At 37.5% G+C, this 22,956-nt stretch overlaps 2 protein-coding genes and 2 long non-coding RNA genes across 12 annotated transcripts; 2 read left to right on the top strand and 2 right to left on the bottom strand.

Annotated features, from left to right (window-relative positions):
* The first annotated feature begins 678 nt into the window (after nt 1-678).
* LOC108867553 lies at nt 679-6,346 on the top strand. Of its 9 annotated transcripts, none has more exons than XR_007259207.1 (12): nt 679-1,027; nt 1,273-1,397; nt 1,951-2,043; nt 2,125-2,191; nt 2,342-2,441; nt 3,091-3,193; nt 3,300-3,395; nt 3,557-3,589; nt 4,085-4,202; nt 5,200-5,302; nt 5,409-5,504; nt 5,643-6,346. It is a non-coding gene; the product is annotated as an uncharacterized LOC108867553 (long non-coding RNA). The 9 variants fall into 9 exon arrangements; XR_007259206.1 differs by having other exon boundaries at nt 680-1,027; nt 1,951-2,191; nt 5,643-5,675; nt 6,177-6,346; XR_007259205.1 differs by having other exon boundaries at nt 680-1,027; nt 1,951-2,191; nt 5,643-5,675; nt 5,931-6,346.
* A 108-nt stretch (nt 6,347-6,454) lies between these two features.
* On the bottom strand, nt 6,455-8,676 carry LOC125478335 (disease resistance protein RPP2B-like). The gene is made up of 4 exons (XM_048586479.1): nt 8,635-8,676; nt 7,667-8,509; nt 6,893-7,574; nt 6,455-6,784 (listed from the first exon to the last, which is right to left on the bottom strand). Exons 1-4 carry the CDS (start codon nt 8,674-8,676, stop codon nt 6,612-6,614), a joined length of 1,740 nt encoding a protein of 579 aa, XP_048442436.1. The 3' UTR covers nt 6,455-6,611.
* LOC125478380 (disease resistance protein RPV1-like) lies at nt 8,367-12,883 on the bottom strand. The gene is made up of 5 exons (XM_048586543.1): nt 12,264-12,883; nt 10,912-12,010; nt 10,803-10,821; nt 8,635-8,915; nt 8,367-8,509 (listed from the first exon to the last, which is right to left on the bottom strand). The coding sequence occupies exons 1-4, from the start codon at nt 12,773-12,775 to the stop codon at nt 8,758-8,760; spliced, it is 1,788 nt and encodes a 595-aa protein (XP_048442500.1). The 5' UTR covers nt 12,776-12,883; the 3' UTR covers nt 8,367-8,509; nt 8,635-8,757.
* On the top strand, nt 9,685-10,514 carry LOC125478395. Its single transcript, XR_007259222.1, has 2 exons — nt 9,685-9,981; nt 10,138-10,514. It is a non-coding gene; the product is annotated as an uncharacterized LOC125478395 (long non-coding RNA).
* Nucleotides 12,884-22,956: the final 10,073 nt, after the last annotated feature.

Here is a 22,956-nt window from a genome sequence, read left to right as displayed (position 1 = left end):
GTTCCCAAAAAGAAAACAAGGAATACAAAATATTCATAGTTTAAGTTGGTTACAAAGGTATTGTTATCGATTCATTACGCAAGATTAAACAATTTCTATATAGAAGATTGCAACGACTTTTTAACATCTCCCTTAAATTTATAATGCTAGTTGAAACCTGAAAACTACTTGGTTATGGTGGTTATGGATACAAATTGCAGACGAATGCCATGACAATCTGGAAAACTAAATGATCAATATCTTGTTTAGCGGATTAAGTCTTAGCTAAGTTGATTAGAGCAGTGTACTCTTTTCGCAGCAACCAAGTTCGAAAATGGCTAGAGCGGCCTACTTTCCCAGCTGCATCTTAAGTTCAAGAAGTAATTTGACTGTAGCTAAGCTACAGTCAAATTGTTGCCCCTTGATTTTGCTTTATTTACACAATGCTGCCACCGAATCTGTGTTGGGCTGGGGTTTGGGCTCTCTCTTACTCTTCATGAGCCTTCTGTTGGTTTTCGGTAAGAAGCCCGGCCCTCAGTCAGGCTCTCAATGATTTAATTACAGTTCTGCCCATCAAAGATTACAATCCGATGGTGGGGATGGTGTATTTGGAAGGGCAATTTTGTCCTCTCGGTTTTGAGAGAATTAGGGGGTAGCTGGTAGGTTTGCATTTGTTGTCATTCAATGAGGGTTTCGGGGTTGGAGGCTGAGAGAGGGAGAGGGAGAGGGAGAAAGAGCGAGGGGGAGGGGTAGGGGTCTCAGCGCTGTTGCTGCAGATGGATTTCACAAGTGGGAGAGTGAGGATGGTCAGAGAAAACCATATGGGTCGTCAGGATTTCAGGAGAGGGGTAGGGGTCATCAACAGAGGCAACTGATAAGTTCCTTTTTTTAATGGGATTCTTTACTGTTAGCTTAGATTTTTGAATTTTTTAGTACGTTAGGTCAGGTTTTGGGGGATTCATCTCTCTGTTTACTACCTTATTTGTTTCATTTTCTCTCATTTTGGGGATTCATCTTTCTGTTCTGTCTGTTTGTTCTTTGTTTTAAGGTCAGTTGCTTTTTTTTTTCGGGTCTTTTTTTGGTGGGTTTACAGTTTGTTAATTTGTTTAATTGTTGTTAATTTTACATTTTAATTGTTTCCCCTAATCTTGATTGTTAAGTTTCGGACCTTTTTTTCCCCCAAAATCCACATGAACTGAGCTTTATTGCTTTACACAATCTTTGTTGAATTCTAAGTTTTTATCCACCTTTACTTTTATCCACCTTTTCTTTCTTTCTTTACCGATACCGAAGCCCTTCCGCTCCTTCCTCTTTCGAGGAGGAACTTCGCTTCATTCTCCTTGAAGAAACCAAGTTTGCGGTTACGTATATGATAACCTAGAAGCATCAGCTTCTGAGGGTGTCATTCATTGCATGTGGTAAGTACTACGCGTTTTACGGACCTATGCTTTCTGTGCCAATCTTTTATTGTTGTTGTTGTTGGTGTAAGTATTTATGTTAATTGTTAAGTACTAGTAAACATAGTGTTATTGCAAATTGTTCCATTCGATAGAAATATAGACATCCAGGATGGAAGGGTACATATTTGGACCTTATTCTTGGAAGATGATTGCATTATTAAATAAACTGCATATAATTTGGGTTGGGTTGGGTTAGAAGATTTGGCTACAAGAGGAATTAAATATGTGGATTGCTATCGAGTTGACAATGCACGAATGAGATTTCTTCCTTTCTGAATGGCGTGTGTAGTCTGCAAGGAGGGGAAAAAGAAGGGGAGAAATTCCTTCTCATTCATTATTTGGTTGGTCAAGGAAGAAAATACTCATCTTTATCTCCTCTGTCCTGCCTAAATTAACTGGAGTCTGAAATGTTCTTTTTTAGAAATAGTTGGAAGTTTTTCTTATTTAGAATTTTAATGATTAGTTACTGAAAACAAGCCAGTCCAAATATGTGATGGTTTACGCGTATTAGGTGGGAAGTTCAGAGTAGATCAACAAAAATTACACACTTTGTGATTTTGATTACAGCTTTCAAGGAAACATCAATTAAATAACCGCTCTAGAGGTAGGTAATTGTTGTTGTCAAAAGCATAATGTTGGCATAGAAGGTAAATCAGTTGAGTCTTGTTTTCTTATCTGAGGATAGCCAAGATGAAGCCGGATTTCAAATCTGCCCAAGGATGTCAGCACAAATCTTTCCTGCTTGATCTCATGTAAGCCTTAGCCTGATTAAGCAAAAAAAATTGGCTTTTGGGCTACCATGGTCTAATTGGCTGTCCTAGTGTGTACTGTTTGCATTCTCATTAACTACGTACTGCATATGTTCATGTATTGCTTCTCCTAATACATATCCTGTTCTGTAGGTAAATCTGGACAATCTAAGAAGTCACAGTCATCTAAGAACATTGATCGTGATGGTAATGGTGATGAGGATTGGTCACCAATTTCTTAGTTGCTGTCGAGGTACTCAGATCATAATTTGGATATTCTGAAAAGAAGAATCATATTCTACTATTTAGATATGCTCTTGTTATATTGAAGCCTATCTATAAAACTGAAATATTGTTTAACATTATTGTTCATGCCATACTACGCTGATCCATTTGGAGCAGCAAAAAGAACTTTGGAATTTTGTTGTTTTACTGTCTAAAATTCTTGTAAATGGTGGATTCAGGTACCTTACTATTATTGCCGTATTTCAATACCTTAGTGTCTAACTTTTGTTATATTTCAATACATAGTTCTTATCAGTTAATACATCAGGCTATTATGTTATTAAGTTTGTCTCAACTGTTCAATATGAAATGTACCAGACGATAGTTTTCTGACCTTTAAATTCCATTAGGTACTAAATTAAATTAGTTTGTTATCTAAAGGGGCCGGCAGAGAACCAAGAAATTCATTTGTACATTATACTTGTAAAAATCTATGTTGCCGTATGTTAACTTTAAGTATACTCTCGGGTAGTTCTGTATAAATTCTTTCATGCTCCGATAACTTCTCTTGCATAAATTTTAGGAATTTATTCTACTAGGTTGAACTTTTCATTAGTGTGTGCATTTCCATGAGGGTTACTTGGTCTAACTAAGGCCTGTCATGTTGTATCTTATAGAATAGCTACTTTCAGAAGCAAATTGATAGACAAATGGCAGAGGAAGACGGAGGTGACCACAGGCGCTGCTGATATTAAAAGCGAGCCGCATGCTTTTAATCAGGTCTGGTTCAATAATTGAACTTGTAAACATGCCTTTCCCTATGACTGACTTGTGCCATGCTTTGCCAGATATCACTAAGAATTCATTTTTCTTTTTCCAATTGCAGAATATTAGTGAGCACGTTGCTTCTTGTATAAAAGACCCAAGCAGAATGGTTGGGCAGATGCAGATGTGGAAATTAGCAGTTGCTGTATTTGGCACTGTAAGACATTAACTCTTATATCTAAATTGAAAAAATGAAAATTTCAGAGTTCCCAAGGTCTCACGCGCATGCTCAGATACATTTGTGCTTCATATTTTTAACATCATAACAAGATTGGTTTTTAACATTTAGTAATTTAAACATGAGTTATTGATGTGCAGGCTCCTGTGGGGGAGAACACTGCAAAAGGAAAGGTACTGATTGCATATAATTGTGGTTAACTATATTCTATGCTAATCTGAGGACCCATTTATAAATTCATTGGAATTAAATGTCCCATGGAATTTACAATTTTCCCATGTGCTATTTTAACTCCCAAATGACGTACAAATTCATTGTTTTGGATGGATGCTGTTTATAATTAATTTGATACGACGTTTGAGCAAATTTTGGGTTGTTTGTGATGTTTGCTTCAATTTTCTTCTTGGATGGCCCCGATGTGACTTGACGAATTTGTGCCTTTTATTGCTATAAGAATAAATCATGCAACCAGTGTGCGAGGGCTGTGATTGTTTCAGTACTCTTTATTCGCCATTAACTTTAATACTATCTTTTATTTAAAATTTTGATTTGTTTGCCACTTCGATGTGCAGCCTGTGGGGTCCGCTTTAATTACCTTGTTGATGTGTTATAAAAAGTTATATTTCCATCTGCACAAATTGAGTAATTTTATTCTTTCACTTCGATAGGTGACACAATCTGATGCTGGTGCACAAGCTGATGGTGACCCCGAAGTTTTGGATGACTCTGAGTTATACCAGACATTACTGAAATAATTTTTTGAGACAATTGACCCATCATCTTCTGGTAAAACTATCAGGGCATCTCATACTTCATACATGAATGATTGCATTTGAATGTGATATACTAATACTGTTTACCCAATGTATAATATTTCATGTAGTTCAAAACACATGCAATCAGATTGCATTTAAAAGTTGTGGCTTTTGAAATTCTTAATGATTTTATCCTCCCATGTGATGCCCGGTATCCTCGTTAATGATTTTCAAACAATTTGGACTCATGAGGGAAGTTTCATTCAAACAATCTGTATCTGCTTCTATTGAAGTCAATGACACTGCATTGTCTCGGCAGCTTATAGTGGGCTCGGAACCTCATCAATCCTGAACTTCTATTGTTTTTTTATTCTAATTTTGCACTATTTGATTATCTGCCTCAGAGACAGATGTTCCTCCTAATGCTTCCTGACCCTAATAATTCAGGTTGAAGAAGCAGAAACCAGCTCCGTAGTGTAGTAGCGATGCAATTGTCTGCTGTTTATTTATTTGATATAGTATTCAATCTTGTATCTGTTATACTTATTTACACAATTTTTCAATGGGAGTCGAGTCCTTGAGAAGCATGATTTTGTTGTAAATGACAATTAAGATCTGTAACTTTGACATTTATAAGCAAATAAAATGTTTTTGCTTTCCACAGTGCCGAAATAGCATCGCTAATGCTGGATGTATTTCAGTATTTGATGATGTTGAACACGTTTGAGCTATGCAATATTTGATGATGTTGAACATATTTGAACTTCGATATCTAATTGCTAGGGGTTTTTATATCTCAAGCGGTTAAGCGCTTAGCTTTGAACCCGAAGTTTTTAAAGGCAGAAAACATCTTGAAAACATCTTGAAGTATACTCTTGGGTAGTTCTGTATAAATTCTTTCATGCTCCGATAACTTTTCTTGCATGAATTTTAGGAATTTATTCTACTATGTTCAACTTTTCATTAGTATGTGCATTTCCATGCGGGTTACTTGGTCTAACTAAGGCCTGTCATGTTGTATCTTGTAGAATAGCTACTTTCAGAAACAAATTGATAGACAAATGGCAGAGGAAGACGGAGGTGACCACAGGCACTGCTGATATTAAAAGCGAGCCGCATGCTTTTAATCAGGTCTGGTTCTATAATTGAACTTGTAAACATGCCTTTCCCTATGACTAACTTGTGCCATGCTTTGCCAGATATCACTAGGAATTCATTTTTCTTTTTCCAATTGCAGAATATTAGTGAACAAGTTGCTTATTATATAAAAGACCCAACCAGAATGGTTGGGCAGATGCAGATGTGGAAATTAGCAGTTGCTGTATTTGGCACTGTAAGACATTAACTCTTATATCTAAATTGAAAAAAATGAAAATTTCAGAGTTCCCAAGGTCTCACGCGCATGCTCAGATACATTTGTGCTTCATATTTTTAACATTTAGTAATTTAAACACGAGTTATTGATGTGCAGGTTCCTGTGGGAGAGAACACTGCAAAGGGAAAGGTACTGATTGCATATAATTGTGGTTAACTATAATTCTATACTAATCTGAGGACCCATTTATAAATTCATTGGAATTAAATGTCCCATGGAATTTACAATTTTCCCATGTGCTATTTTAACTCCCAAATGAGGTACAAGTTCATTGTTGGGATGGATGCTGTTTATAATTAATTTGATACGGCGTTTGAGCAAATTTTGGGTTGTTTGTGGTGTTTGCCTCAATTTTCTTTTTGGATGGCCCCGATGTGCAACCAGTGTGCGAGGGCTGTGAGTGTTTCAGTACTCTTCATGCGCCATTAACTTTAATGATTTTCAAACAATTTGGACTCTTCTGTATCTACGTCATGAGGGAAGTTTCATTCAAACAATCCGTATCTGCGTCTATTGAAGTCAATGACACTGCATTGTCTCAGCAGCTTGTAGTGGGCTTGGAACCTCATCAATCCTGAACTTCTATTGTTTTTTTATTCTAATTTTGCACTATTTGATTATCTGCCTCAGTGACAGCTGTTCCTCCTAATGCTTCCTGACCCTAATAACGCTGCAACTGTGGAGTGGAAGCCTCAATTTTGCACTATTTGATTATCTGTCTTTAAGAGGCATGATTTTGTTGTAAATGACAATTAAACTCTGTAACTTTGACATTTATAAGCAAATAGGATTTTTTTGCTTTCCATGGTGCCAAAATAGCATCTCTAATGCTAGATATATTTCAGTATGTGATGATGTTGAACACATTTGAGCTGTGCAATATTTGGTGATGTTGAACAAATTTGAACTTCGATATCTAATTGCTGGGGGCCTTTATATCTCAAGTGGTTAAGCGCTTAGCTTTGAACCCGAAGTTTTTAAAGGCAGAAAACATCTTGAAAACAAGGAGGGAATCCAAAGATGTCTGTGTCAAGTAAAATTACAAACTCATGGATCGTTTGTGGACTACTGTTGCTTCTTTTTCTGGGAGATGGAGGACCGAACTACTAGGGCAAGCGTGAAAAATAAGCCGGCAGCTGTAAGGAGCACCTTCCAGCCTTTGAGGCCGCAATTGTTATTGGCATCCCTCGTCCTTCCAATTGTGTAATCAGGTTCATCCTCCTGCCCTTCTTCTTTGTCTGAAAACATACAAATAACATAAAATTTATGATTTTGAATTGAATACAGACGAACTTGGAAGTGTTTGGATGGAGTATAATTCATTGCAATACAACGACATAGCATACCTGTGTCTTCTTCATCACTTTCCATGATGAGGCGATTTAAAAATGTCCGCGGAAACATACCAATGTCTTCTTTATCAGTGTCCATGATGAGGCGATATAAAATACTCCGCGGAGATTTCATAGTCTGTTCAACATAGTCTTTACGGTAACCAAGGAAGTATATTCCTGGTATATGCTCCCACTTGGACAAATCTCCACCGATGACATATGGATAATTAGGATCTGATTTGGTGTTGTGTTGGGTACTTGTCATTATATTATTCTGGTGTTCTTGCACAAGCTCGACACCAAACTCCTTTATAAACAACTCATCGGCCACTACAGAAACCACCACTTGATCTCCACATTGTAATATTGTTTCGTTCTCCATCTTCCAATGGCTCAACCATATCATATCTTCTCCCTCTCCTGGAATTCCATAGAAATCTGGGCGATAGATCCACTTCAGACCCTTGCTCTTGTTACTCACTTTAGTCAGTATTGGTTGATATATGGGCGATAGATCATTATAATTCCCCTCGTTTGCATAGGTAGCAAAGATGTTCAAGCCTCGAATTCTGTGACTAGCAAGTAGTGAAGGGACTATAAAAGATATGGAGGACTTGGTACTTTGATAACTGAACCGGCCTGGAACCTCATTCCCAGCAAAAAATGTGCTGAATATACCATATTGATACAGTCCCTATGTATTTGCCATAATCATCACAACATTACTCAGTCGTTTCTTTCCCATTATATATTTAAGACTTATGAGAGAGAGAAAGAGAGGCGCACCTGGACGGGGACCACTTTTTGATCAACGATTGTGTGTGGATTATGCATTCGAACAGCTGGCATGGATTCCAAGTTGCACAAGCCCAAAAGTTTGATTATTTCCACATCAACTCTATCAATAGGCTCTATCTTGTATCTATGCTCCCACTCAACTAGATTGTGGTTGCCACCCACATAGTACCTTTCAGACCGTTGCTCATGGTGAAGATATTTTATTTTTCTTAATGATATGCATCCTTCTATACTTGTATATTGGTGTACTTTTGGCAACCCCACAAGCGATTCAAGCCTATTACAATCCCAGAAAGATAGATGATCGAGCCTTCTCAAACCTTTGATGAAAACTGGCATACTGCAAATTGGATTCCCATCTAAATGTAGGCTTCGCAAGTAGGATAGATTACTTAAATCCGTAGGAAAGACATCGTCAGAAAGATTGCACCCCTTCAGACTTAACTTTACCAAAGAGCATGGAAAAGAACTCAAGATAGTTGAACTTCTTTCTAGCCTTAATGGAATTCCATCTGTTGCAAGAACCTCTAGAGACTCCATCTCCTTCATCATCTCCACTGGAAACTCATCAAGATTTGAGCAACCAGATAAAATGAGTGTTTCAAGTGATTTAAGCATGCACATGTTCTTCGGAAGCATCCTAAGATTCTTGCAATCCCTCATATTCAAGTACACGAGTCTCTCCAGGTTTCCAATGGATTCATGAACATCAATCAGGCTGGTGCAATCCACAAGAATCAATTCCTCTAGTTTGGGGCAAAGTGAGAAGTCAATGATTTCAGTAAGGCCATGGGAATGGCTGACGTCAAGGATCTTCAACGAAGGAAGAAACTAGAAACAAAGAAAAATAAAAAACAAAAAAATAACTAGGAGTTGATTCCAACATATGAAATTAATTAAAGAATTAAAACCTAAAGAAAGAAGGAAAATAGGTTGAAAAGCGTAGGGTAACATACGTTTGCTCTTTTGCAGAGTTGTCTCAAGTTGCTATATGGCATTTCAAGAACTACCAATTTCTCCAAAGAAAAATCAACAAGAATTGAATCCAAAGGAAATTCGAGCCAGCACAACCATCTTAATCATGTCGGAAGTTCTACATAACATCCATCCAGTCGTACATGTCTAAGACAGAGTAGTTTCAGTTTGTGCATCCTTGCAAATGAATTGGTTTCCAAGACATTCTCGTTTGAGTTTATAGGGCTGTTTGTAAGCAGTTCATGCATGTCCAACATAAGACCTTCAATTAGGGGTGGGCAAACGGGTAAAGGAACCGCGGGTAGGGGCGGGTAGTGTAGGTTCGGGGCGGGTACGGGCCGGGTCCCTTTTTTTTTGGGAACAAACGGGGCGGGGAGGGCCGGGGCATGGTTATTTACGGGGCGGGCCGGTTCCTACACCTTAGAAAAACGGGGCCCCGGACCGGCCCGTTTCATATTATAATCAACGGTTGAGATTGAATGATAACCTATCATTCAATCTGAACCGTTAATTTGTAACCTAGGTTTCCAAATCAGTTTCAGACTTCAGTGTTCAGTCTCAAATCTCAATCTCTCCAACACTCCAACCCTTTCTCAAATTCGCGGCGCCGCTCCTCCGTCCACCTTCTCCGACACGACTCCGGCCAGCCACAAGCAAGCCACACACACAGACAAGCACACGCACCCTGCTACTCATTCTCTCAGATGATGTAAGATCTTCTATCCTCAAATTTTCATATCGTTTATCCTGCATTGCGATAAATTATGTTAATTACTTGGTGTTTTGCTACTATTACAGGTTGATCTCGAACGAGTTGCAAAAGATACCCATGGTTTTGTTGGTGCAGATCTTGCCGCTCTCTCCACAGAGGCTGCGCTCCAGTGCATCCGTGAAAAAATGGACGTTATTGACTTGGAAGACGATACGATTGATGCTGAGGTGTTGAATTCGATGGCTGTGACGAATGAACACTTCCAGACCGCACTGTCCTCTACAAATCCTTCTGCCTTGCGCGAAACTGTAAGTTTTAACTTTTTTTTTTTTTTTTTGAAGTTTTGGGGTAGCAAGCTTTACTTGTTTTTTAGAAGTTGCTATTCAGAGAGTTAGAATATCTTTGGACTTGAGAATGATAACTTGTTTTCTTGGTTTACAGGTTGTGGACGTACCTAATGTTTCGTGGGATGCCATTGGACTGAATTTTAGCATTTTTTTCTCTCAATCTTTTTCCTTTTTTTTTTTTTGGTTTAAACAGACCATGGCATGGATACTAGATGAGTACTCAAAAGTTTCATGGCTACTCACCTGCAGTAGTGACTGGAAAGCCTATTGTAAGTAAATCATAATAAAAAAAGTTACTTCAGTTAAATTGTCCTCCTTTATTCGATTCATGGCAGTCTTGTCTTGCAATAGTTCATACCTGTGCTACAAATTTTGTTTGTTTTTATTGCGTAACATTCTGTAATTTTTTTTTTTTTGTTAATCAGGATATTGGTGGATCACTAGGAAGAGATGCAGCAACGGGAAGAGGAGTACTTTTTGCAACAGAGGCATTACTCAATGAGTATGGAAAGAGCGTCTCCGGACAACAGTTTGTTATACAGGTGGACTTTTACTGAACACAAAAAGTTTATATGGTTGAGATGTTTGAGAAATTTGGGATGTCACCTTCTAAAGGCGTTCTCTTTTATGGACCACCTGGCTGTGGGAAAACCCTTCTCGCCAAGGCAATTGCCAATGAATGCAGTACTCATCAGTATCCGGCGCAACAATGCAGTACTCATCAGGGTCTGTCGAATATTTGCTCGTTCTATTTCAGTTTTTATGAACCGTATAAGCAATTCTACTTTAGCACATAACCTCATTCTGCTATTTGGTTCTACAAGCTTCTTCCTTTTCGTCAGCACTGGAACCACACCTCATTCTGCTTCAATCTTAGTATGCCCATAACCAGATTTAAAAAAAATAAATAAATAAAAGTTATTGGACCCGTGGACCCGTCCCGAACCGGCCCGTTTGATACGGGCCGGGTTAGGTCCGGTTCCCAAACTTAAAATCCCTACACCCGGCCCGGCCCGGCCCGTTACATTTTAAAACGGGTAGGTCCGGTTCTTCCAAATTTGGGCCCGGCCCGGCCCGTGCCCAGCCCTACCTTCAATTGCTTGCGTACCCTATAAAAGAAATCGGAAAAACAATTGGTTAATTAGCACAAGAGAAAAAGAAACACACACACACACACACATACAATGAACATTTCTTACATTCTTTTCTCTCAATACTTCGAAAGAATCCTCAGAGCGCCACAATCTACTACGATTCTCAGGCTCATATGATTCTTGGCGAACAATTTCTCGTCCCATGTCACGAATCATGTCATGCATAGACAACTTGTTGTCCCTATCAATTGTCACCAAGCACCGATCAATGAGATTTTGAATGCCACAGATTGTCTTGAAATCACATCCATCTAGTATTCTGACAATGTAATCTTCATCCTTTCCAATAAAGAAACAAGCAATATGGAGGAATAATTTCTGGTTATGGTCATCTTGTAAAGAGTCGTAGCTTATTCTCAATTTATTCATGATTTCACCATTTGGAATAACTTTTAACTTCTCCACTGTACTTTTCCATACACGTTTAGGTTCCCTGAAAAGAGAAGAACCCAAAACTTTGAGAGCTAATGGAAGTCTTCCACTGTGTTGTACGACTTCCTCAGAATATTTCTCATAACCTTCAAGGGGATGATCCTGGCCAAAAGCATGCTGGCTTAAGAGCTCCAATGATTCATCGAAACCCAAAGGTCCAACTTCATGCACCGTAATACCGTCATGTGCCTTTAGCAAGCTTTTACGCCTGGTTGTTATGATTATTTTACTTCCAGGATAAAACTGATCTTTCATTCCGAGTACTGCATCAAATTGGTCCATATGGTCCACATCATCAAGAACAAGAAGAACTCTTCTCGAGCTTATGGCTCTTCCAATCTTAATTATTCCCTCACTAACATTGTGTATTTTCTCTTTTTTCCCGTCTAAAATATCACAAAGAATTTGCTTTTGTATTCGAACTAAGCCGTCTGGATGACTTGCAGTTTCTCTGATACTTTCAACATAGCTGCTTCCTTCAAAACTTTCAAAGTTTGAATTGTAAACACATTTTGCAATGGTTGTCTTCCCTATTCCAGGCAGCCCATAAACAACAAGTACACCAACATCATGTGATGGATCTTGTAACCATAAATTGATGTGTTCGACTCGAGAATGGATTCCAACCAGTTTTGATTCAATGCTCAAGTGTGTGCGACTTAGCTTATCACGAATCACTTTAACAATATCCTTGATAAACTTTGACTCGTACCTAAGAATTTGCAAATAAAATTAAAGATGAATCAAAATGTCGTGCACTCGATATCAATCAATTATACGAAGTCTGATCATCATGGAATTCACAAGAGAAAATTATATTAATTGACCTTAAATGGGATTCTTACTGGAGCAATTTGCCTGGAGTCATATGAATATTTGTGTTGAGTAAATCAATATTTTGTTATTTTATTGGGCAGGTCAACAACAACAACAAAGAGAAGACAAAAGAAGAAAATGAAAGTTACCCATAAGCTTGATTTTGTAAAACCTTCCCAGCTAGATCTGCAACCTCTGCAAGTGCCTTCCTCCATCTCTCCATCATGTCGGGGGGTTCAGTTTTCCGGTGTCTAGCAAATGCCTCGGCAATGCTTCCTGTCTGCTTCCTCACATGGGATGGATCAACATCGTAGAAGACCGGTGCAACCACATGGTCCGAGCTAGTCCTCTTGTGGTCAACGATCTCGACAAGCTCGTTAAGGCACCATCTGGATGACGCGTAATCTTTCGAAAACACAATGACAGAAGTTCGGGACATTTGGATTGCTTGCTTCAGTCCTGACTTGATATCTTCTCCCGTCTCGAGTTCATCGTCGTCTCGAAATGTGCGATATCCTGCGCTGATCAAAACTGTGTAGAGGTGGTCGGTAAACGTCTTGCGAGTGTCTTCACCTCTAAAGCTCAAGAACACGTCGTAATGATAACCCCGACGAGTGTTGGAATTGGAGGATGTTCCTTGAGTTGTTCTCACAAGAGCCATTGATGTGGATCGGTGGAGACACAAAAAACCTGGTCTTTGTTAGGTGCAATGCAAATGTCTGTGAGCAGGGGAGATATTTAATTAGGTCATTCTTATCTCCTTCCAGGAAAATTAACAAACAATTATAAAATGGGTCATTCCCATGCATTGACCCAAAAAGTATTTGTTTAAGTCATGGTCGGCCACTAGTGATAGAGATGAAAAGAATAAGAAAAGATTACATCTTGTTTTATATGTGATTTTCTAAATTACAATTATATTGATCGTTGCTCACCTTTTTTGTGATAAAATGCACTTCTAGTTGCACAAAGATTTTTTGTGATAAAATACAACACATTTTGATCGTTGTTGTATACTCATTTCTTGTTTGTTGCTCCATATTCATTTATCGTCCTTGAATTGTTGGAACCATTTCTACCAATCAACCCACCAACTATTGTTTCCAATATCACCATCTCGAAGGTTTATATATTCAATTACAAGATTGATTGTCCTAAAGATGATGAGGTAATTAGACAAAAATTAAAACTTGATAGAACCGCATAATAATGTGGCACTTTTAATATTCAGGTAGTTTCTTAAGGAAAATTTAGAAAAACCTGAATTTAGGTACATGTATGGTCAAACTTAAGATGGTTAATTGAATTGTTATGTAGTTATACATTTGTGGTATAGTTACGAGATTTGGCAAGTCATGTCTACGTTCTCAGGATAAGAATACTAATTTCTCATTGTACGAAATACAATTTACAATGTAAGAAACAAGGGAAGTTGGGAGCATTTTGCTATTTTCCGTTAGTAGACATAATGATGAAGACGACTTTCCTTTTTTATTTTTTGTTTTTATGCTTTTCCCTCTCTTCCTTTACTCTCCTAAGCTTCCTTCTCCTTTTTCCTTCTTTCCTACTTTTCCCTTCTCCTTTTCTCCTTTTCTTCCTTTCCTTTTCTCTACCCTCTGGAGTTTCCTTCTCATTTTCCCCTCTCCTTTGACGTCATTAAATTTGGGTTGAGATGTGGACCTGTTATTGATGGATAGACAACCAAGTCAATGCTTGTTTTGGTCAAGCAATTGGAAAGATGTCTTTTGCTCAGGGAAGTGATGGTCACTAGTGGTAAGTGACGAGGGAATTGGATCATCTCCTAAGCTTGGGCTTAGAAGCCTTCTGACCAACACACAAGGGTTGTTGGATTCTAATCTAACGACTACAAATAGGAAATCCTCTAAAAGTTGTAATAATTATAGTTGTTGGATCAAAATCCAACGGCCTTTGTGTGTTGGTCAGGAGGCTCCTGAGCCCAAGCTCAGGAGAGGATCCAATTCCAATGACGAGAGGGGGACCCCGTGCAATGTTTTTCTTGATTATTCATTATTTAAAAGTGGATGAATAATGATATTTTATACTACAATCTAATAGTATTCATCTTCACTTGTAAGTGAGAGGTCTTAAGTTTGATTCTTGCCAAATGCGAATTTGAACCATATTATTGCTAGCCCATAGTGAGGCTTAGCCCATTCTCTTTCCTTAGTGTAACTATGTAAACAATATCGTTTATTAAAAAAAAAAAAAAACAAAAAGTAGATGAATAATAGGAGCTTGGTCTACTTTCGTATTTCATTTCAACGTTGGGAAGGTCCAACTTGGTGTACTGTTACTTTTGTTGATTATTCGTTACTTTATTTTATGAGAGATTCTTTCATAGAACCAAATTTTACTTTTAGAGGCGTCATTACTGAATCAATATTTGCCACGATTTCACAACATACTTTTAAAGACATATCTCCCCATCCGGTTGATAAGGATGGTGGAAATAAAGGATATGGCCATACATGACATCCAAACTGTTGAAAGACACTTCCATTTTTTAAATGACTTGTACAGATTATATTTTATAATTAGGATAAATGAGAGCTTTGCAAATTAAACAATGCACTGAATAATATAGTTGCAAAGTCCTTTGTCGTAAACTCTATATGTTGATGAATGTCTAAGATAGAGTTCACTACAAGAAAATTAGTGGAAGTTTATCCAACACATTTGCAATTAAAAAGACAAATAACATGTATACACATGATGTAGGATTTAACGAGGTAAAACCCACCATTGAGAAAATCTTCAGACTCTTAAGCCAGAACAAACACTAAGAGAAATGAGTATAGAAAGACTTACAAAACTCATCAACTAGACTCACATACTAGTAGACAATTTTTTCATTGCGTTTTGCTACCCGATCTCTCTTCAGCCTTCAAGTGGAAGTGGCATGACACTAATGCAGTCGTCAATCACTATCTCCTCGAACTTTGTAAGATCATGCAAAATGTATGAAATGTAATAGTTTTTTAAAATCAACCAATTATGAAAATCATAAGGTACATTTTCATAATTAATTTCTAATTAAAACACAATGAAAAATCAGTGATTAAAAACTAAACTATTCTCTTTGAAAACACATGGACACAAAATTGATTTTTCTCAAATAATCACTCTATGCCGACTCACTTTAAAACCCAGAGCATGCAACATATAATTTTTGAATAAACAGTGAATAATATATAACCTTCTCTTTCTAAATGCAGTACTGCTGACTACCATGTGCCGTATATGAAAGCTGCTATATAAATTCTACTTACAATATAAATCTCAGCAGCTACAGAAAACCACTTATGCTCAGCGATAGCAATAACCAAAACCACACAAACTACTTTAATGCATGCAGCACCCAAAACTGAAAACCATATTCTAATGCACTCGGTGGTGTGCTAATGCATATGCATTGACGACCATACCTAAGTGGACGTCTCTAAAACGTTTGGTATTTTTGTGATCGAGAGCACAAGAGATAAACTTAAACTAAAATCGGCCTGACCCTGAACAAGCGAAGCCCTGAGTAGACCAACATGGATGCGTTGCAACTCGTCCACTTCTTTCTTCAGACTTTCGTTGATCTTCAACACACCTTGGAGTTTCAACATTTGGGGTTCAAGCTTATTGGCGATCTTCTGGAAGTGGATTACTTGATTATAAGCAGCAATCAACTCTTCATCCCTCAGGAATAATTGCCATGTTAATTGCAAGATATTATTTCACATAATATCTTGCAATTGTTCTCCAATTACCACCATATATGGCTGACCACTCTTCACCCAAAGTGTTGGACACCCTACTATAAATACCCCTCGCATCCCACTAAAATGCTAAGTCATTTGCTACCCACGAACTCCTAAATACATTCATTTCAGAATTCTAACTTTGGCATTGGAGATTTTTCGCCCAAAATCCCCCTCATTCATCATAGGCATGTGAGACTTTTGACCCTAATCTTATGCGTTATTATTTTACGAGTGCATTTTTGTTAAAGGAAGAGACGGCGAAAATTTGCTCCCATATCAATCTTCGCTCAAGTTGTGTCAGAAAGTTACACATAAAGCTAGGAACTTTAAGAAAATCTCAATTTTAACAAAAATTGATTGGAATTGAACACAACCGATCTTTCTCTTTATTGTGCATTGAGTCGTCGACGTGCCCATCGGCCTCTCCTCCTTCCCGTTTGTCCATTACCAACCTTCAACATCACAATTGTCTCAATTTGAACTGAGAAAATTAAATCCACCCCATGAGTATTCTTAAATCTTTCAGATTATTTTGAGACATCTCTCTACAATCACCTGAATTATCTGTGCAACTCAATTTAAAATAACGAATTTTGATTGCTTGGTGACATGATGGTCAAGAATTTATAGTCATTTCCCCCTCAAATTTATGGGTGGTTGCTTGGAAAGATTTGTCAATATAAAAGATCGTTATCCTAACCTCACACGCACTTCTCTCAATCATTTGATACTTTCTCGTTTCTTCGTTTTCAATCTTTACACGATCCTCACGCGTCACTCCATTACCTTGAAGAAGACCACATGCTTATCTCATGGTTCAAATCAAAGAGTTAAATCATTAGAAATTGGAATATGTTCACACACCAATTTTTACTTCTTACATATCCTTATTAATTTTTTGTCATTGTTCTTTTTCAACTCATTATATCCGATGTCCAAAATTTGAGAGTGGTGTGTGAAAAGTAAAAATGGGTGTGTGATAGCACTACCCTAGAAATTTTTACAAGTACTCCAAGGATGACAAGATTAATATGTCTCATTTTATGGGTAAATCTTCATTAGTTTGAATTACTAGGTAGTTCGATATAGGTAAGTCTTCAATAATTCGAATTATTGGTTAATCCGACTTTATGCCATTAGATGGGAAAGTAAATAAAAATGGTATTTTCTCAATTCAATCTTGATCGTTCATTTTTCATTCATTTCTCAATTTAATCTTGACCACCTTATATTTCGAGCACACTAAGCATCTCCGATGTACCAAAAAATTTGGCCTCAAATCTTATATTTGCGTCTAGATACGAGTCTAAGTGTTCTCCAAACTCATATTTATGTCTTTGGCGGAATGAAGACCCAATTTGAGTTTCAGTATGAGATTTGAGTTGAAAGTGGAGCCCATGCCAACTAAGAAAATTGTTACTCAACCAAGAATAATGAGATTTGAGTCCAATCATTTCCAATACACAACCAGATTGTTAAAATTCAAATATGAATTTCCAGTGCAAGGATTCAAATTTTAAAACTCAAAACGAGTTCTAGAATTTAAGTTTTTAAGATCCAAATACATCACCTGACACACCCCGACCCAGAAGGTCCACTTGGACCCTGAATTGAGCTGTGCTGGCCGACACCATAAAATGTGATAAGAGTGTAGAAAAAATGTGAATAATTTGAACTTAAAACTTTTAAATAACAGAGTGCGTTGTGAGTGGGAGCGAACCCATTTCACACATGACATCAGAGCATAAGTAAGGTACAAAAGTGTGGGTAAGAATCATACCCTCAGAAGTATCCATCAATACTAAGATTCGCCACAGATCCTTGTCGATACAAACTCAGTAGCTAAAACCTGGAGGGCACCAAACAGAGAGTGTGAGTGAGCAACAAAACCAAGCTTCCCAAAGTTATTACCTCTCTAAAAGTAATGCCCCTCAATGTAAAACCCGTATCGTTTTCCATAAGACAATACAACATATATACATATATCCAAACCATACTAAAAAATGGCCAAAACCACGATTTTCCATGTCCATTAACTCTACCATGCATTAATAAGTAGGCTAAATGAACTTAATCAATACAAAATGATATATCAGTCGGAGTCACCTATAATGACCTGTACGACTTATCTATATCTCATCAATCATGGCTAACATATAAGTCGGAGTCACCTCTAATGACCTGTACGACTTATTCATATCTCAGTAATATGTCAGTTGGATCCACCTCTTGTGGCCTGTACGGCTGAACCCATAACTCATCACATATCCCTGCACACGAGTCGGAACCACCTATAGTCGTCTGTACGACAGGTTGGGTGTAAATAAACGCGCTCAAGTGCTACGATCATGTGAAGGCTGTGCGAAGTATCGCAAGTCACCTACGAGTTAGAACCACCTAATGTGGTCTGTACGACAGGCTGGCACCTACCTTGGATTCAAGGTGAGTGTGTGGTGCAGCAGGTAAACGATCACGTGAAGGCTAGGCCCCGGCCACAGGCGGAAGCACTAACACCGGGATATAGGTTTATGAGCTCTAATATATCTCAACACAATCATACTCACTACTATCATTATCATCAAAGTATACTTATCTGAATCTCACCTGAGCATCTGCAGCATCATTTGGCACTTCAAAGCATTCACAATAATTAGATTCAGGTAATATACATATAAATATGCCATAATGCAATCTAAACCCAAACATTTCATGATATTCACAAAATATATAATACGGCGTAAAATGTACAATCAATAACACCCTGCTCCCAAACTTTTTACTTTTGAGAGTAATCATCAGTGATAAGGCCAATTAGACACTAGTTAAAATTAACTATAATTACTTATCTTTCCTTACTTCAATTTCTTGATTCTTCACACATTGATTTATGATCAACATTTAATCACCCAATCATAAAGCTAAAGCTCACACTTCCCACCAATGTCCCTCACATTGCTCAATTCACAAAACAAGGCTATTGTCTCGATTATTTAATCTCATTTATTATATGGCTGCATCTAACGTCTTGTTAGACTGCTTACGTACCCTAAACAGGGATCAAGCCATTCGTAGTTCGCAATGATTAATTGTAGGTAACAAGCATAGATCACTTTAGAAGTGTTTGTGGAACTATCAATTATATGCCTATGAAAGAAAAAAACCCACGCACTTGGAGTCCATGCTATGATTATCTTGCACGCACATCGAGACATCACGATCTATCGTTGCCTGTGACCAATTATCAAATCACGTCTCAAAGTTCTTACCGATAGAATACATAATTTACATAAAACATATCTTCAAGGACCTTCAAGAATAATTTGAGACTCATTGACCAAAAGTCAACCGTCGATCTTTGATCGACGGTAGGGTCTACAACCCTATATAATTCGATTCGGAAGATTTTCATATCAAATTTCCAACCCGTAACTTCCAAATATCCACATTATGCTTCTAGACTAACATACTAAAATTTTATTACAATCCAGCGGTTGGATCCTCGCCAATTCCCAAAACTGATTAGCGGTTAACGTTTTATTTTATGAACTTACAAATCCAATTCGGAAAGATCTGTACGTCGGATTCTCAATCTGTAAGTTCCTACATTCTTCAAATATTATGTATTACAATGTAATAAAGTTTGGTGACGATCCAACGGTTGGATCGTTGATTCACATAAATACCTATTAACGTATTGTAGAGAATTTAGGTTCCAACGATCAACCTACGCCATTCAAATATCAAGACTAAATTCAAGACATTTAACATAGCCTAAAAATAGCATTGGCGGCCCACTGGCCATGCGCCGCCACACTCGCCGCTGTCGGTGGCGGTCGGCCGCCCCGACTCACCGGAAAATCCAACTATTTCCAAAAATTACCAAAATTTACAGAAATGAAGATCTCAAAGAGAGGAACAACTTTTATACCTACCACAAAGTTCAAAAGTGGACGGAAGATGGTCAATTTTTCCCACGAAGCCGGCAGGTGCCTAAAGCTTCCGGGTGTCGATTCGTCGTCTATGGTGGTCAAACGGGGTCAAGGTTGGTTGAGTTTTTCTCCTGGGAGGATGGGCTATAAAGCCCAAGTGGTGGCATCAGCCATCGCTTTGCCGATTTGCCGGAAAATAAAAAATGGTGGTCGGAGCACCATGAGAACCGTCAACTTTCATGGCCTTAAACCGCCACATACCGTGGTTAATCAAGGAGGTTCTTGGGTGGGTTTTGTAGAGGGGAATGAGAGCTTCAAGATGGTGGTGGTGGCGTCCAAAAATTCCACTGGATGTTAGCTGCCGCACGTGTAATCGTCCAATTGTGAATTCCACTATGATCCATCTATGATTTGGTTTTGTCTTTGTATTTCATGGGATTTGTTTCTTTTTATGTATTTATTTTTTGTCCAAAGTAAATGCAATGCTACTTAATTAATCAACTCGTAAAACATATTAGATAAATTAAATCATCCATCTCTAAATGTTGATAATCATTACATGACCCACATGGTCATTATGCACTTTTTTATTTTATATATAGTTCTATTGAAAGTAATGTTCAGAATACCGCATCACACGTATTTTTAACATAAACGGGTGCTTATTAGCTATACAAGTAGAGTTTTTAAACATTTTTCTTAGTTAAATGTTTGAGCTACACGTTAAGAATCTCTTTATCAGAAGAATTAGCTTTTGGTCTATTAACACTTACCTTAAGTATCCTGTTTGGTGTCGAATGAAAAGAAAGTGATGAGATTTATTTTTTTTTATTTTTTATTTTTTGTGTTTTGCAGTCTGCAAATTGGATAATGGTGCATAGAGCTATCATGGCCATTAAAGATGTGGGTGCAATGTTTTCTTCCTTGGATCCCGAGTACTATGACATTCTCATGAAGTAGTTATACCTTATGAATGCTATCCGATTTTGGCTTCGAGTATTTTACGTAATCTGTTGAATTGAAATTTGAAATCTATGTAGATAATGTACTTTGTTTTGCTAGAAGGTGGTTTTGTATAGATTTGTTGTCTGTATATAACACGAATCTCGTTAGCGGTTGGTAATAGTTGCATGATTCAATGTGCTTAAAACTGTTGGAAGTTCTTTAACCAAATATAGAGTACACATGAGTATACTAGAGTATTTTCAGTTAAACCGGTTGAAGATTTTCCCAAACGGAGAACCAAAGTATCTTGAATTATAGAAATGAACTTGAATTTGACTGGTTACGTAGGTCTGGCTCTTTCTTTGCGTGCATTATGTATCTTTATCCTTTTAGATGTTGATTATAGGCAAGTTACCAAGACTTGTGCTTTGTTAGGGTACAAACTACAAATAAAAAGTGGCCTTCACTATCCATTTCAGGCCTTAGAGAGATTTGTTTGAATCAAATATGGCTGTTGAGTATCTTATATTCCTGAAGGAATCTAATTTGTATGATTAGTGAATGGGATTTTGGGAATATAAAGAACAAGCAACAAGGTTCCCTTGTAAGTCTGGGACAGCATTGCATCCTTGCAAGGCCTAATCCTTATGGTCTTTCCGGGCACTTAACACACTACGTTGAGTTTGGCGTCTAGTGTGAAACAAATGGTTGCTTTCTTGGGCAATCAAAGTATTGGCTCCATGAATGTGTAGAAAGTAATTTATCAAAAGGCTTCAACGTAGAAACAGGGACGTATTTTATGTAGTATAGTTCATAATGAATATCACTATATGCGAAACATTTGTAAGTTTCTTCTTATTTCGTTTCTTATCCAAGATGTCAGATTACTGTCTTTGGAGCGTTTGTTATATGTATGGCTTTGGTGTAGTGTCATAGAAACAAGTATTCTACCCCAAAGTTTTAGAAAATGTTAGGTATACATATTTTTTTGTCTAAGTTTGTGATTTCGATTTCTTGATGTTTTGCTCGTTGGGTAGACGATTATGGAATGAGGATCTTTATAACCGTATCAAAACCATAACCGAATCATATTCACGGTTTTTTTCATATCCAAAATATTCGAGGGCCTCCGATCCGCACGATTTGTTCTTCTCCGACCCACCGGAGCTCCTCTTCGACCCTCTCGAGCTCGTCGAATAGCACTATGTGGTGTTACCCTAATTTTCATACCTAAATCTGTTCATTCGGACGGTTGTCCACGGTTATTGGATTTAATGTTTTGAATGTCATCCCCAGCTTAAACCCCTAAAACCCAAACCGTGCATTATGTAAATCTGGACAATCTAAGAAGTCACAGTCATCTAAGAACATTGATGGTGATGGTGATGGTGATGCGGATTGGTCACGAATTTCTTAGTTGCTGTCGAGGTACTCAGATCATAAGTTGGATATTCTGAAAAGAAGAATCATATTCTACCATCTAGATATGCTCTCGTTATATTGAAGCCTATCTATAAAACTGAAATATTGTTTAACATTGTTGTTCATGCCATACTTCGCCGATCCATTTGGAGTAGCAAGAAGAACTTTGGAATTTTGTTGTTTTATTGTTTAAACTTCTTGTTGGAAGAAGTGACACAGGACCGAGCACAATGGCGTTCCAGGATTCATATAGCCGACCCCACTTAGTGGGAAAAGGTTTTGTTGTTGTTGTTGTTGTTGTATTGTTTAAAATTCTTGTAAATGGTGGATTCAAGTACCTTACTATTATTGCTGTATTTCAATACCTTAGTGTTTAGTGGGAAAAGGTTTTGTTGTTGTTGTTGTTGTTGTATTGTTTAAAATTCTTGTAAATGGTGGATTCAAGTACCTTACTATTATTGCTGTATTTCAATACCTTAGTGTTTAACTTTTGTTATATTTCAATGCTTAGTTCTTATCAGTTAATAAAAGAGGCTATTATGTTATTAAGTTTGTCTCAACTGTTCAATATGAAATATACTAGCCGATAGCTTTCTGACCTTTAAATTCCATTAGGTACTAAATTAAATTAGTTTGTTATCTAAAGGGGCTGGCAGAGAACCATGAAATTCATTTGTACGTTATACTTGTAAAAATCTATGTTGCCGTATGTTTACCTTAAGTATAATCTCGGGTAGTTCTGTGTAAATTCTTTCATGCTCCGATAACTTCTCTTG

Source organism: the organism of the source record quoted next, unplaced genomic scaffold (assembly GCF_019419815.1).
Source record: "Pyrus x bretschneideri cultivar Hongxiangsu unplaced genomic scaffold, Pyrus_bretschneideri_v1 Contig24, whole genome shotgun sequence".
NCBI classification, from domain to species: Eukaryota; Viridiplantae; Streptophyta; class Magnoliopsida; order Rosales; family Rosaceae; genus Pyrus; species Pyrus x bretschneideri.
Note: the sequence above shows the minus strand (reverse complement) of the source record. Positions and strands in the feature narration are given on the sequence as shown.

Excerpts from the sequence above, each read along its gene's own strand:
- LOC125478335 (XM_048586479.1), bottom strand. The coding sequence starts at position 8,676 with ATGCCATATAGCAACTTGAGACAACTCTGCAAAAGAGCAAAC. Across the intron at positions 8,510-8,634 it reads AACTCTGCAAAAGAGCAAAC|TTTCTTCCTTCGTTGAAGAT; the intron begins GTATGTTACCCT and ends CTTTGTTTCTAG. Across the intron at positions 6,785-6,892 it reads AAGTGATGAAGAAGACACAG|ACAAAGAAGAAGGGCAGGAG; the intron begins GTATGCTATGTC and ends GTATGTTTTCAG.
- LOC125478380 (XM_048586543.1), bottom strand. The coding sequence starts at position 12,775 with ATGGCTCTTGTGAGAACAACTCAAGGAACATCCTCCAATTCCAACACT. Across the intron at positions 12,011-12,263 it reads TTACAAAATCAAGCTTATGG|GTACGAGTCAAAGTTTATCA; the intron begins GTAACTTTCATT and ends GCAAATTCTTAG.